The 14,180-nt window shown below is 38.8% G+C and overlaps 1 protein-coding gene across 1 annotated transcript in view; it reads left to right on the top strand.

Annotated features, from left to right (window-relative positions):
* Positions 1 to 14,180, top strand: part of LOC129238241 (dopamine receptor 1) — a 170,094-nt gene that overhangs the window by 129,541 nt on the left and 26,373 nt on the right. Inside the window, exon 5 of the mRNA XM_054873285.1 lies at positions 6,085 to 6,330. Coding sequence (XP_054729260.1) covers positions 6,085 to 6,330 — 246 coding nt within the window. The remainder of the gene's footprint in view (positions 1 to 6,084; positions 6,331 to 14,180) is intronic.

Raw genomic sequence — 14,180 nt, 5'->3', positions numbered from 1 at the left:
TGTACATGTAAATATATATTGTAATATTTTTTATACGTAGACATAGCGCACATTACAAATTCTCCGCACATGCCAGTCAAAGCGCGCACAAATTACATTCCATGCAGAGAAAATTATTTCAGCCAAGTCGCTTGAATGGCAATTTAGCAAACGTGGCGCACAAACAACAGAAAGGGCAAAAAGTAAACAGCAGATGAGCTTGTTAACTTATTTGTGTGTTTGCGGGAAACCGAATCTGGTTATTTTCAGTGAGATTTTTTCTTTTGTGTGTGTTTTTTTTTCTTGGTTTTTTTGTTTTCTGTGTTGTTGGGATTGAATTTTTAACAACCATCCGACAAACTCATTTTCATTAGCATTATACGCATCATTAAGCGGAAAAGCAACAAAGCCAAATTGTCTTGAGCAACAGCAACAGTAAGAGGTCTATAGTTCCTGTAGTAGATTTGAATAATACGAAAAAAGGAATACACGAAAGTACATTAAAAAAGGATCAAGGAAAAACTATAAAGGGTAGAAAAGACAGTTAAAAATGGGCTTACCTTTTTAAAGCGGATTTGGGGAAATTTATTTGTTCCTAATGTATATACGAGGGTTAGCTTTTAGGCTTGCGGCCATTAATGAAAATTTTTTTTCTTTAAATGTTCTCTCTCTGCATTCGCCTGAACCAATTTTGAAAGCACTTTTGCCATTCAGAAGTAGATACCCCCAAAACTAGTTGTTTAAGGAGTTAGAGGTAGTCAGAGGCCCGAAAAAAAGATGATTTTCAATAATTTTTTTTTGTTTTGGTTGTTAATTGCTTTATTTTTCACAAATAAAAACATAGCATTGAAACATCATGTTTTGACTTGACTTTAGCAAAAGTTCAAAAAAAAAATTAATAATTGTAAAAGTTATCGCGGGACCCACACGTTTCTCCAGAAGTCCCTCACGGTGATCATCACAAGTCCTTGGAGATTCATCTAAAAACCGACAAATAATTATTAAAAAGAAATTAAAATTTTTGAAACAAAAATCCTTCCATCAGGCACGAGTTTTTTATGTTTTTCAAAACCAGTATAAGTTTTATTGAAATCTACCAAGCGGTTTTTAAGTTACAGTGATCACCTGTTCAAAAACGCATTTAAAGTTTTGCTATCTGCTCCGGAGCGCCCGAGCGCCCTTTGTTAATTTTTAAATAACTCGAAATGTATTTGCTGGATTCACTTCAAATTTTCACATAATATTTTTAAGATACGAGGGGTGCCTTTTATATGTCGGGATTAGAGAACAAAAACAAATTTAATCATCGAAAATCACTTTATTGTTTTTTCAAAATATTCTCCATGAAGATCTATACACTTTTGCATGCGTTTGAACCAATTGTCGAAGGACTTTTGCTACTCTGAATGAGGTACCTTCAAAAACATGCATTCTGAATGCCCCAACCGCTTCTTCAGGTGTCGAAAAACGTTGACCTCTCAAAGCAAGAAAAGCAAAAAGTTCCTTACCACGGGCATTAACAATCAAGAAATTTACGATCATATGAGGGAGTGTTTGCAAAAACGTTTACTGCCATTCATAAAACAACATAAAGCCTCAGTTATGTTCTGGTCCAATCTAGCGTAGTACCATTATAGCCATCGTGCTATGAATTTGTATAGAAATCACAGTGTAAAAATTGTTCAATAGGTTCAAATTGTCCACAATTGCGATCTTTTGGAAAATATTGGGCAATTATTGACAGGAAATTGCTGAAAGCGAAAAAATAAATTAAAAATAAGCAGCAGTTTAAAATTAATCGCCAGAGAGAAGGAGACACCGTACCAAAAACTGATGTCCATCGCCTAATGAAAGGAGTCAAATCTAAAGGGGTCCCAGTGGTCTAGAGCTCGTAAATTTAGGGTATTTTCAAAAATTTTTTTTTTAATTTTAATAATTTTAAAAAGTTGACCCTCAAGAAAAATTGGATTTGGCGTTGTTGTCTATTTGGCTTTACTATTTATCTAAAACACAAACACCAAAAAAAGTTATTAATCAGTATGGCTGTAGTCCCACTACTAGAAAAAAAATCGGACAAAATGACGTAGTTTAGAATTTGACAAATTTTGAAAAATCGGATTTTTTCAGTTAAAAAAAAAAAAAATAAGAAAGAATTGAAATAATAATATGCTTCTAGTACAGACGACAGTCATTGATGTTGAACAGTTTTTTTTTTGTTGGAAGGTCGAAAACTGTCGTTTCGAGATAAATGAGATTAAAGTTTGAGGTACAGGAGTGCGCGGACCGGTCCCTACCTACTTATTGGGCTCTAGAAGCTACTTTCACTCAGCAGAGTAGATTTAAGACTTCTAATTGATTACTTTACAGGCCACTGAAGCCTGAGATACCACTTAAGCCAATTTGGTCTCTCTGCTGATTCTGTGAAATGGACACTGAAAATTCAGAAAACATTGTTTGCGAATGTTCTGCACTAGACAGAAAAAGGCTGGTGGTACTGCTGTAGCCCCATATAAATTATGGAACAAAAAATCCCATAATGTGCTAAAAAGCCCTAAAATATATGGTACCTCAGCAAGCTTTGCTCAATAAATGTCTTTTGGTCGCAGTGCGCAGTAGCCTAAGTTCGTTCGTATTTTACCCATAATTTCCCTTTTGTACGATTTTTGCATAAAAAAATTATTCGCGGAATATAGCGGAACTATTTATATTTTCTTTGATATATTAGGCATTCAACAAGTGATTTTAATCGCGGATAGAAGCACGTGTGGGTAGAAGCTGCAGAAATAAACACTGTTCACGGAGAGGATACCGTGAGTGTAAGGACTGCGCGAAAGTGGTTTTCAAAATTCCGAAGTGGTAACTGCGACGTGGAGGATGCCCCGCGTGCTGGTCGCCCTGAAGTCTTCAACTCCAACGCCTTGCTCGAACGCGTGGAAGCTGAGCCAAATTTCACAGTCGATATGATAGCTCAGAGGTTAAATTCATCGCATGGAACAGTTCACAGCCACCTGGTTCAGTTGGGAAAGGTGTCAAAGCTGGGAAAATGGGTTCCGCATAGACTTTTCGTCGCCAACCTTCAGCAGAGAGTGAATATGAAAGTTTTTTGAACCGGAGCGTTACTGGTGATGAAAAATGGGTCTTTTACAATAATCCTGTTCTCAAACGACAATGCTTAGATAAAGATGAAACACCAGAACCGACCCCTAGAGATGGCCTTCACCCCAAGAAGATTCTCCTGTCTATTTGGTGGGATATGGCCGGTTTTGTTTATTTCGAACTTTTGGTACCAAACCAGACGATAACTTCTGATTATTATTCCCATCAGCTATCAAACCTTAATGAGGCACTTAACAAAAATCGACCGTCTTTAGTGAATACAACGCAAGACCTCATACCGCAAGGCAAACATTAGGCAAGCTGAACGAGCTTGAATGGGAGGTAATGCCGCATCCACCATACTCTCCGGATATTGCACCATGTGATTATCACCTCTTCCGTGGGCTTCAATCCCATATGAGCAACAAAAACTGCTCCACAAAAGAAGCTATAAAAAGGGATATCGACGCGTATTTTGGCTCGAATGATAAAAAATTTTTAGAGCAGGGAATTAAAAATTTGCCTAAACGTTAGGAAGACATTGTAAATAATGAAGAAAAATATATTATTGATTAATAAATACTTTAAACATATTTTTTATTAATTTTAAAACCACCTTTATAAAACGCACGAACTTATGGACTGACCTGATAATAATAAAATGAGGTGCGTAGAAATACGCGAGACAAATTTAGAATATATATATAAATATATACTTTTTTTGCAATATTCCAGGTAGCGCAAAATTAATCATCCTATCAGAAAATTTAATGCAAATGTCCTCGCACGTCAATTATATTTGTCACTTTTGACTAGGTAGCTGCAGCATGCTTCCACACAAAGGCAATGGAAAGCGTAAGGATCAAAATAAAGATTTGCATCAGTCAAAATCATTTTTTTTTTTTCAATTAGTCAAAAATTTATTCAACAACAAAAGTGGATGATTAATTTTGCGCCACTTTGTACAAAGGCTTTTTACTCCGAATATTTGAAGAAATACTTTTGGATTTGTAATTTTTTGAAGTGAAACTTCTTTTGTCTCGAAGGATGAAACGCTGTGAGGAGTAAAACCATAGCGTTTCATCGATATGTGACGCTACGCCAGCGCCATCTGTTAAAAGCGTGGCGTGGATGAAACGGTGTGAGGAGTAAAACTACGCTAAACTACGTAAAACTCACGCTATGCCAGCGCCATCTGTTAAAAGACTGGCGTGGCGTGTCGTCTTATCGAATGTAATTTGTAAATATGACATTTGATTGATGGCCGCCGTAGCCGAGTGTGTTGGTGCGTGATCACCATTCGGAATTCACAGAGAGGTCGTTGGTTCGAATCTCGGTGAAAGCAAAATTAATGAAAACATTTTTCTAATAGCGGTCGCCCCTCGGCAGGCAATGGCAAACCTCCGAGTGTATTTCTGCCATGAAAAAAATCTGCTCATAAACATATCATAAAACAAAATGAAATAAATGTATAAAAAAAAAAAAAAAAAAAAATTTCTTGTGATTCGAACCAAGGATTTCGGATCGGAAGCCCACATTGCTAGCCGCTGGGCTATCGCGCTGTGCTGTCGCCGCAAAATAATGTATCATAAATCTGTTTACCATACCAAAGACCATACACTTTGCGAACGCATTTCGGTGGAAACAGTTGACAGTTATCCCAAACACAATATTATTAGTAACGCGAGACGCGTCATAGAGTGTGTGTGTAGTTTTGAGCAAATCTTACAAACATATTTTGTTTTGTTGATTGATTTCTGTTAAATATGGCATCAAATCAACAAAAACGGAAACCGAAAACAGGTGCTGAACGGCAACGTGAGTATTTGGAGCGTAAAAAATTAAGAGCTAATGTTGAACACCGTGACAGTGAATCCTCCGGTTGTACGATAAGTGATAATTTGTAGTACCAACAACAAGATGCGGAACTACCATTGATGCAGTATTTCATCGATACCTTGATAGATTAGAATGTAGATCATTTTTTACGTATTTCAGTTACCATAAAGCCCTTGTTTCATTTTTGGAAAACGAATCCAATAATGATAATGACAATGCCGAGAACCAAATGTAATTGAGTACAATAAATTCATTTCTTTTTATATTAAAATAAATAAATAATTCTGTTTAATAAAATTCCATTCCATGCTTTCCATGACTTCTGCATGCATTATATTGAAATAATAGTTAAATTATTGATTTGTTGATAAAAGAAGTTTCACTTCAATCGTGCGGGTTCCGTGAACTACTACACACTTTCTTTTTGTTTTATTGTGCATTTAAAAATGTTTGCTACGTAAATGGCTTCACACCAGAGGCCATTGACTTGTAGATTTTCATCTCCAAAACCCCAAATCCACCTACTTTGCCTTTTTTCCTATTTTTGAATTTTAATAGCTGCAACCCGCTAACAACGACTGTCAATGACAGTCAGTCAAATTTCAAAAGTCTACAGCTAAAAGCACTTACAAATACGGTTGAACAATACTTCAATCACAGATTGAATGATAAATGATTAACTTCGCTTCGAAAATTGCTATTTTCCAATCACAGCGTGTGGTTTCTGAAAATGGAAAGCTGACGCCCTCACCACACCCGCTTTTCCACCAACTAGCAAAGACAATAAAAGCGCAAAAGCAACAATGAAACAACAACGGCGAATAACGACCGACCAACGACCGACCGTCATACATCAGGCATTTTGCTGTCACGACAATCACGCATAGAAGAAGCACAACTGCCAGTGGCATGCTAAGTGCTACAAAAAGAAATACAACGAAGTGCTGCATCACGAACCAGCTCAACTCACTCAAGCCCGAACTCAAATATACACACACACACAGCCATACTCGTGCTTACAATTACTGTCACATCCGCATTCTCACTTGATTTACCCACTTAATAAAGAGTCTCCGCCAGTGCAATTTATTTTGACTTTATTTCATGCTATGCTTCATTATATAACTTCTCTCTCTCTTTTCGCTCTATTTTTCTCTTTCCTTTCCACAGATATGGTCGTTGGGTGACACGACGCGTCGCAGTCATTACCATTGCCGCTATTTGGCTGCTAGCCGCATTTGTCTCGTTTGTGCCAATCTCGTTGGGTCTGCATCGACCGGAGCAGCCGTTAATCGTTGAGGATAATGGAAAACGGTATCCCACGTGTGCGCTGGACCTGACGCCAACCTATGCTGTCGTTTCCAGTTGTATTAGTTTCTATTTCCCGTGCTTGGTCATGATTGGCATCTACTGTAGGTAAGTGCGCATACACAAACACATACAGGTGCTGGGATATATTTTTTTTTGCTTTTTTTCGTGTTTTGTTTTGGGTTACGGCAAATCTGAGGAAGCAACATTTAAGTCCGCAATTTGCTTTTCTGTTGCTCTACTTTGAGATACGTCACTCTCTCCACGTAACTCATGTAAGTTGTTGTTCCACTACATAAACTTTGGGTTAATTGAACACTGACGACCGGGTTGCGACAACAAAATGGATTGCCATCATAGCTCATGGCGAAATGGTGAAGTAAGTTGTATTTCACAGAGGATTAATTACACAAAGTAAAACGGTGACAGGAATAAAAATGTACTCGTTTTTGTTCTCTAATTTTTTATGTGAACTCCTCTGAAGCGCAGAATATAAGCGATGTTGATAGCGAGTAGAGGCAGCGATATTGGCTACAAATATGGTGGACCTAGACGTGGGTGAATAGAATTAGTCCTTTATGGATGCCGTTCTGGACCCTCCCGAAGTAATATAGAAAGCAGTTCCAGGAAGGGTATCTCCCCAGAAGGAGAGGAGGGATCGTTTTAGTGGCCACACCACGCGACGCAGTAGACGATGGTCGCTGTAAGCGCGAAAGCATTTTGAACCCTAGCTCACCCACCAAAACAAAAAAAAAAAGCGGCAGCAGCAAGATTATGATCGGGTAAAGGAACAAATTACGATTAAGTGCATTGTATCAGATGAAAAAGAGAACTTCAAATTTAAAGCCAAACAGGGATGCAGATACAAATATCAGCATCATCAACAACTCCTTTGTAGTGTGGAGATCTAAGTAAGCCGCTGTCAGCACTATTAACCCGGGGTTTGTCGCTAGGCAACCGCGTAAAAATTACTACGTCATATATAGGGCTATAATTAATTAAATATTTATTTTAAGTATAGAGTGCGTCTTTTGTTTTTGTGGAGAAAGGTACTTGAAGCGACAGGTCACAATATTTTGTAGAAAAAAAGTTAGAAGTGGTTTTATTACCTCTGTGGTAGTTTTTACCCAGTAGCGACGAACGCCGGGTTAATCGGTTTTAATAATCAGTAATGAATAATATCACTTCCAACTATCATCTCCACGTGGTGCACCCTGGTAACACGAGCAAACAGAGCTGTAGACGATGTATCCAAGACGAGGTGGCGAATTATTAGAGTATTCGCACTCGTACCATCTCATCTCTCGATACCGAAATTCAAAACAGAGGAGTATTAAGCAAAGTGTTCCGCAGGGTGGTTTCCTTTCACGCTTGCTTTTCAATTTCTACACTTCAATTTCTACACAGCCAGAGAGAGTTTCCTTGGTATCTTACGCCAACGACTGTACGATAATGGCGCAATGATATTAATGGCCAAACGACTGCCTCACCTGCCTTTCTCGCTCTTTCACTGCGAAGAATCTTCAACTTTCCCCGACTAAATCCACGACATCTTTTTACCACTTGAACAACGGAGGGGAAACTACAACTTAAGGTCAAAGTCATACCAATACCGACAGTAAAGAGCCACAAAGTTTTAGGAGTTACCTTCGGTAGTTGGCTCCCCTTTTCTGAACACATAACCGCAATTTCTACTAAAGTCCAAAACCGCAACAAGGTCCTCAAATCGCTTGCCGGCAGCTTTTGGGACAAAGACAAAGAAACGTTGTTGGCGACATTTAAAGCAATTGGCCGGCCGGTTCTGAACTATGCTGCGCCTGTCTTATCACCTGGATAAGTGATTCACAGTAGATTAAGCTTCAGACATGCCACAATACTGCAATTAGGACATCCATAGAATGCCTCTTGATGTCCCCCGCTACAACGCCTACATAATGAGGCACAGATGCTCCCAGTTAAGGACCGCAACAAAATGTTCAGTAAACAGTTTTTACTCGGGTGCTATCGTAGGTTTCATCCCTGCAGATAGCTGCTAGAACTACCTCTCTGGCACGTCAGCAGGCATCTCTTCAACTATTTTGACGAGGTGCAGGACAAAACGAACCGACAACTACTGGACCGGACAGTGTTTAGACATACGCTAAATGAGATTCATTGGGAGATACTTACCATTTTCCTATATTCCCGACCTCAGAATTTCGTAATCGAAGTCTAACCACCACCTATTGCAGATGAAGAGCTTCAGCTACCCCGAGTGACCTGCGTAACTTTGGTACAATTACGTTCTGGTAGACTAGACTCCGGTGCTAACCGGCGCCAGTTGGATACAGCAAGTGAAGCCATGTCCTTCTCCACCTGATCTTTCCAATCCAGAGGAGAACTTCCTATTCCTCTGCTACCACCAGCTGATACCGCATCAAGTACTTTCAGAGCCGGAGCGTAAGTATTCTTTCGGACGACATGACCCAGCTAGCATAGCCGCTGGATCTTTATTCGCTGCTCTATGTCTATGTAGTCGTAAAGTGCGCTGGTAAGAAACGACTGGCGCGCTTTGTTAGGCTTGGCCAAAATCGCGTAAGCGGTTATCGCGCCAATTAAGAAGAAGAAGAAGAATAGACTCCGGTAGTAGACTAGACTCCTACTTATCCAGAATTGAATCCGACATACCCAACATATGTCCAGCAAGTGAAAGCACTCCACATGGTAGCCATTCACATGGCCAATCAAACCTACTCATCTAACACCCCTCTTCCTCCAGACTCAATCGATCGAAACAGCAAGTAACCTGGGCCTACCGTTAAATGAGCTAAATGAAGTCAATCGGTAACTATATTGCAGTGGCAGGGTTTATTAAGCTGCTATGACAACAACAACGAGATGTCCAATCAGCGCGGCAAGGATGGTCAGGGCTAACGAGAGGGGAACCATCGGGGCACTACTTTGACACAACCAATTAATGACCTCCTGAAGTTCGCAGCGTATGTCTCGGAGTTAGCGGCTGCAAAACACGTCTGCTCTTAAGCTTAGAAGCGGCCTCTTGCTATAGAGTAACTGGCCATCTTACCCGTGGATTCACCAGTTCTTGCTTAGGCTTGTAACTTATGGATATACTCTATGTTTTTCGAGCTGCAGGAATAAAAACATGAATTTAAACCAACAAGGAAGCAGTCGCCAGCTGGTACTCACAGGAGTAAGTCCACCTGCTACTCTGGAATGTATGCCAGTTTTAGAGGTGCAGAATTTGGGCTTATATGGAAAGAGATACAAATATTTATTACATATTTCACATATAACTCCATTCAATTTGTTTAAAGAGTTTTCAACAATCACAATCAGTGCTTCTCACCCACAGTTAATTTTATATACAAAATATATGCAAATACTCACATACATCTCCATGTATAACAACTTCCATAACAATGCCCATGCATTAGTGTGCTTAAGAGCATCTAAAATTATCTTTAGTTACCATAAAATGGGATCCAAAGTTCTTTGAGATAAGTGTAATGAACAAATTATAACGATAAAAGGATACTTGTAATGTCATTCGTTGTGGTTACTTCATCAAGTGGCACATCCTGCACGCGCAAACAAACAAACAAATATGCAAACATGGAAGCCAATTTCTTATACATGCGTTAGTAACCATATGCATGTGTGCTTCAGCCTGCAAGATAAGTATTTATATAATACATCCGGCGGCTCCAAAAGCAACTTGCTGCTCACAGGCTAAGCGATCCCTACGGACGACTCATTATGTGAATGAAGGAAAAACAAAAGGTTCACTAATAATCACATTGTACAAATAATACGAGATGTGAGTACGAGTATGCCAGTACACACTAGGCATGGAAATCCCGATATGTAGCTGCCTTATTAGTACCTCAAACTTTCGCACTCTTGTTTTTTTTAATGCCTCATATTAAAAAGTGGTGTACTCTTAAAAAAAAAATTGGAAAAGTTAAAGTAGACTTACAAGGATTAAAGAGTTGAAGTTTTCGTGAGTAAAAAAAATTAGCAATAACACCTTGATCAAATAGTTGCCGGAATATATTCAGAAAATTCAAAATACAAGTTTATTTCTTAAAAGTGTTTTTATCGCATTCAAAGCACTCCTCATCAACTGCAACGCACTTATGCCAGAGTTTGATCCAGTACTCGAAACATTTCGGGAACTATATTTTCGGTATATCTGCCAGAACCTTCTTCGAGCTTTCATTACTTCTTTTGGGTTGTTAAAACGCATTCCTCGTAGTGGTTTTTTTACTCGATCAACTAGAAAAGAGTCACAGGCAGCCATATCAGCTGAATACGATGTCTGTTCGATGTTATTGGCTTCATTCATGGTCCGAAAAATCCGCGAGCTATTTTCTCACAGATTCTTTCTTTTTCGGTGAATTGTTTCATGTAAACTCCTCATAACTCCCAAATAATATACCTTACTAATTCTTTGACTTTCTGGCCAAAATTCGTTTTATACAATACCGTTGTAATCCATAAAAACCGTTAGCATCGCTTTCTTTTTTCTTTGAAAACGATATGGTTTTTTGCTCTTGATTCATTTGGAGCTCTCCGCTCATTCACCTGATGTTTGCAAATCATTAACTTCAATGTCTTGAATAGATTCATAAACCATCCATTCACAAGTCCTCTGACAGCTCTCTGTTTACTGAGCAACTTTTCTTTCACTTTATTGATGTTTCCACTAGTATTCGATGTCGGTTGTTTTCATTAGAGTATCATTACCGAAACTGCTTTCCAACATTTCTAAGATTTTTCCACCATTCAATCAACTTTTAACGCAAAGTTTAATACTAATTTGAGTTAGCAGAAATATTAGAATGTCTTTGATTTCTGAACATTTGAGGTATTCAAAATTATCTACACAGCGTACCGCTACAAACGGTACAAAATCATATTCTTTTCCTCCTCGGCTTGATTACTTCTACATATAAAAGATATTTGCCTGGGCACTGAATAGGCAGGGTTGACTATAAGGCAATTTCACTGATATCTTTGAGCATTTAAGCTACGGGAGAGCACATATTTTCGGGAATTTACAGACACTGCAATTAACCGAAATTCAGCAAAATATTATTGATTGTATTGTATAAATTATTATTTTTTTTTTTTTTCAAAGCAAAATAATGAAACACTCGTCATTTTCATCATCTATTTAATTTGTTTTTAATTTTTTCACGAGCACGCAGTTTGCGGTGAACATAAATATTGGTTTCCATTATACATAGAAATAGCCATAGGAAGACATATAATTTTTTGACACGCCGATTTATGCCGAACCAGCGGATATAAAAGAAGCTTTGTTATAAAAATGTGACAAAAATGATCAATTTAGAGGTTTCGGATTTTAAATTGAAATAAAACAACAAAACTTGAAATTTATTGGGCAATCTTTATTATTTTTGTGTAGAACCATTCTTGAAATTCTTTTGTAAGACAATCCTTTTCAAATGTTGGTCGCAACGGAACACAAAATTTCAATAAGTCGCTGAAGGACTTCGGTCGGTATTTTCTGAATAACTTTAGTAATTTTGGCTTCCAATGCCGTAATTCAAGCTGGTGTACCAACAAAGCATTTAGATTTTACACATCCATACAAATAAAGTCCAAAGCATTGATATGACACTACCTTTGTGGCCAATTCACTGCTCCGAGACGCGAGATAATTTGCTCACCGAAACCACGACGCAGTAAATCCATTATTTCGTCGGCTGTATGGCAAGTAGCGCCGTCTTGTTGGAAGCAAATGTGGAGATGGCGTACTTCGATTTCCAGTAACAAAAAGTCAGCCGGCAACAGCCCTTATTGATAGAGGCGGCTGTCAGAGCTGCTATACCTTCTCGGCATGACTGGTTCGTTGCCAGATCTGCGGTGAATGAGGCCGCCATTCGATTTGCCATCAAATCTTTTGGCGGCTACAATTCGCCCGGACCAGATGGCATATATCCTGCTATGCTGAAGGAAGGCGCAGAGTCCGTGACCGCAGCCCTAAAGAAAATCTTCTCGGCATTCTTGGCACTGGCCTACATACCATGCTTTTGGAGGATGGTGAGGGTCGCTTTCATTCCAAAGGTTGGAAGAGACGACTACACCAGCCCCAAAAGCTTTAGACCCATCAGCATGACCTCTTTCATGCTGAAAAGTCTCGAACGACTGGCACTTACAGCTTTCTGGCAGTGCAAGGGTGTCTTTGGGAAAACGTGGGGTCTTTCTCCTAGCAAGGTCCTATGGATCTACACGGCTATGATAAGACTTAATATCACCTATCCCTCAGTAGTCTGGATGAGTGGACTCTCTCTCGTGGGAGTCAGGAGGACCTTATCGAGACTACAACGCACTGTGGCCATCTGTTGCACCGGAGCTTTTCCGACTAATTCAGGTCCGGCATTAGATGCTATGATTGGTTCGCCACCACTTAATGCTTTCATCCAAGGAGAGGATTTGTAGGCTGAAACACAATGGGAACTGGTACGGCCTCTGTCCGGCATTGGAAAACAGAGAAAGACAGAGATGGACGTCAATCCAACGACTCTCTCCATGACCCTTGACTCCATGCCATCAAGAGTCGTACTTTAAAAGAGATACTGTGTAGTGCTACCAGAGGCTCAGTTGAGGTCAAACTCAGAAAATGAGCCCGGCAAACACTGTTTTCGCATTTTTACGGGTGTGCGGGGAAGTGCAGACGGCTGTTTGGGCTGATGACGGGCCACTTTCTGTGTGAATCCAAGTGTAGTACAATGGACTTAATTAATGTCTGAGTGCTGCACTTGCTAGTTGTGCCGACAAAAACAAAAAAAAGTGGTTTATCATGGCACGATAGCGTTCGCCATTCACTGTTATATTCATGACTACTTTGAAGAAATATGGGCCGATGATACTTCCAGCTGATAGACTACACCAAACGGTTATTTATGATACAATGGATGTAATGGCTGTTCCAGAATGGCTTCGGGCTTCCAAATACGGAAATTTTACGACGTCAATAGCTACTAATTATACCAAAAAATGGGCCTCATCGCTGAATACCATATGAGCGTCGATTTTCGTAATACAATTCCACGATTTGTAAACGTTGTTGAGGCGTATTTATTTCCATGATAAACTGTCAAAAACCCGCTATTGAAAAAAGTAGTCAAATCTGATCAATCTTTAGTACATAAAAATAACACCTCTTTGTTTCCATACAAAATTAAAATTTGAAGTCAATTGGTCAAGATTTGCTTGACTTATGAATCAGGCCGACTTGAAAAATATAGATTTGCTTTAAATGCGTTCGGCACGGATCAAGGCCAAAAATCGTCGAGATTGGACACTTTCCAAACTTAATCCTTTGAGTTTCTTATTTTTAGAGATTAGTAAATCTTTTAAGCAAAAACAAAGATGATTTTTTGGAATTTCTGGTCCAATCCATAGAATATAAGCAATATCAAATTACTGAGCAACCTCGTCCGAACTTCTCGGAGAAAATTCTCAACATGGTATGCAAAAAAAAAAAAAATGATCAAAAATCATTGCAATTTATGAGCGAAATGGAACTCACACTTTCACACTATTCGCTGCAATTTTTTAGAGGTTCTGATTAAACAGTTCAACATTTCTATGACAATTTTTTAAATTAGTTAAATTAGCTATATTTTTATAAACAATTAAAGAAAAAATTTTGGGTTCAAAATTATTGCGAACATTGTAAAAAGATATAGGCAATTAAGTTTGTGAGCACAAGTGTACGGAGCATATTAAGTAAAAAACGGAGTGAGAAAAAGTACTAAGTACTCAAGGTAAAAGGGCATTAATATGTGCCAGTAACAAGACAACAGAAGCATCCCGAAATCCCGAACTCAGTATTGCCCGTTAGCATTCCTTATATATGCATATCACAAAACCTCTCACACACGCACGTACACCTACACACACATATAACAAATACAATCGAGCAA

This window comes from Anastrepha obliqua, chromosome 1 (assembly GCF_027943255.1).
Source record: "Anastrepha obliqua isolate idAnaObli1 chromosome 1, idAnaObli1_1.0, whole genome shotgun sequence".
NCBI classification, from domain to species: Eukaryota; Metazoa; Arthropoda; class Insecta; order Diptera; family Tephritidae; genus Anastrepha; species Anastrepha obliqua.
This window is presented reverse-complemented; position numbering and strand designations above follow the sequence as displayed.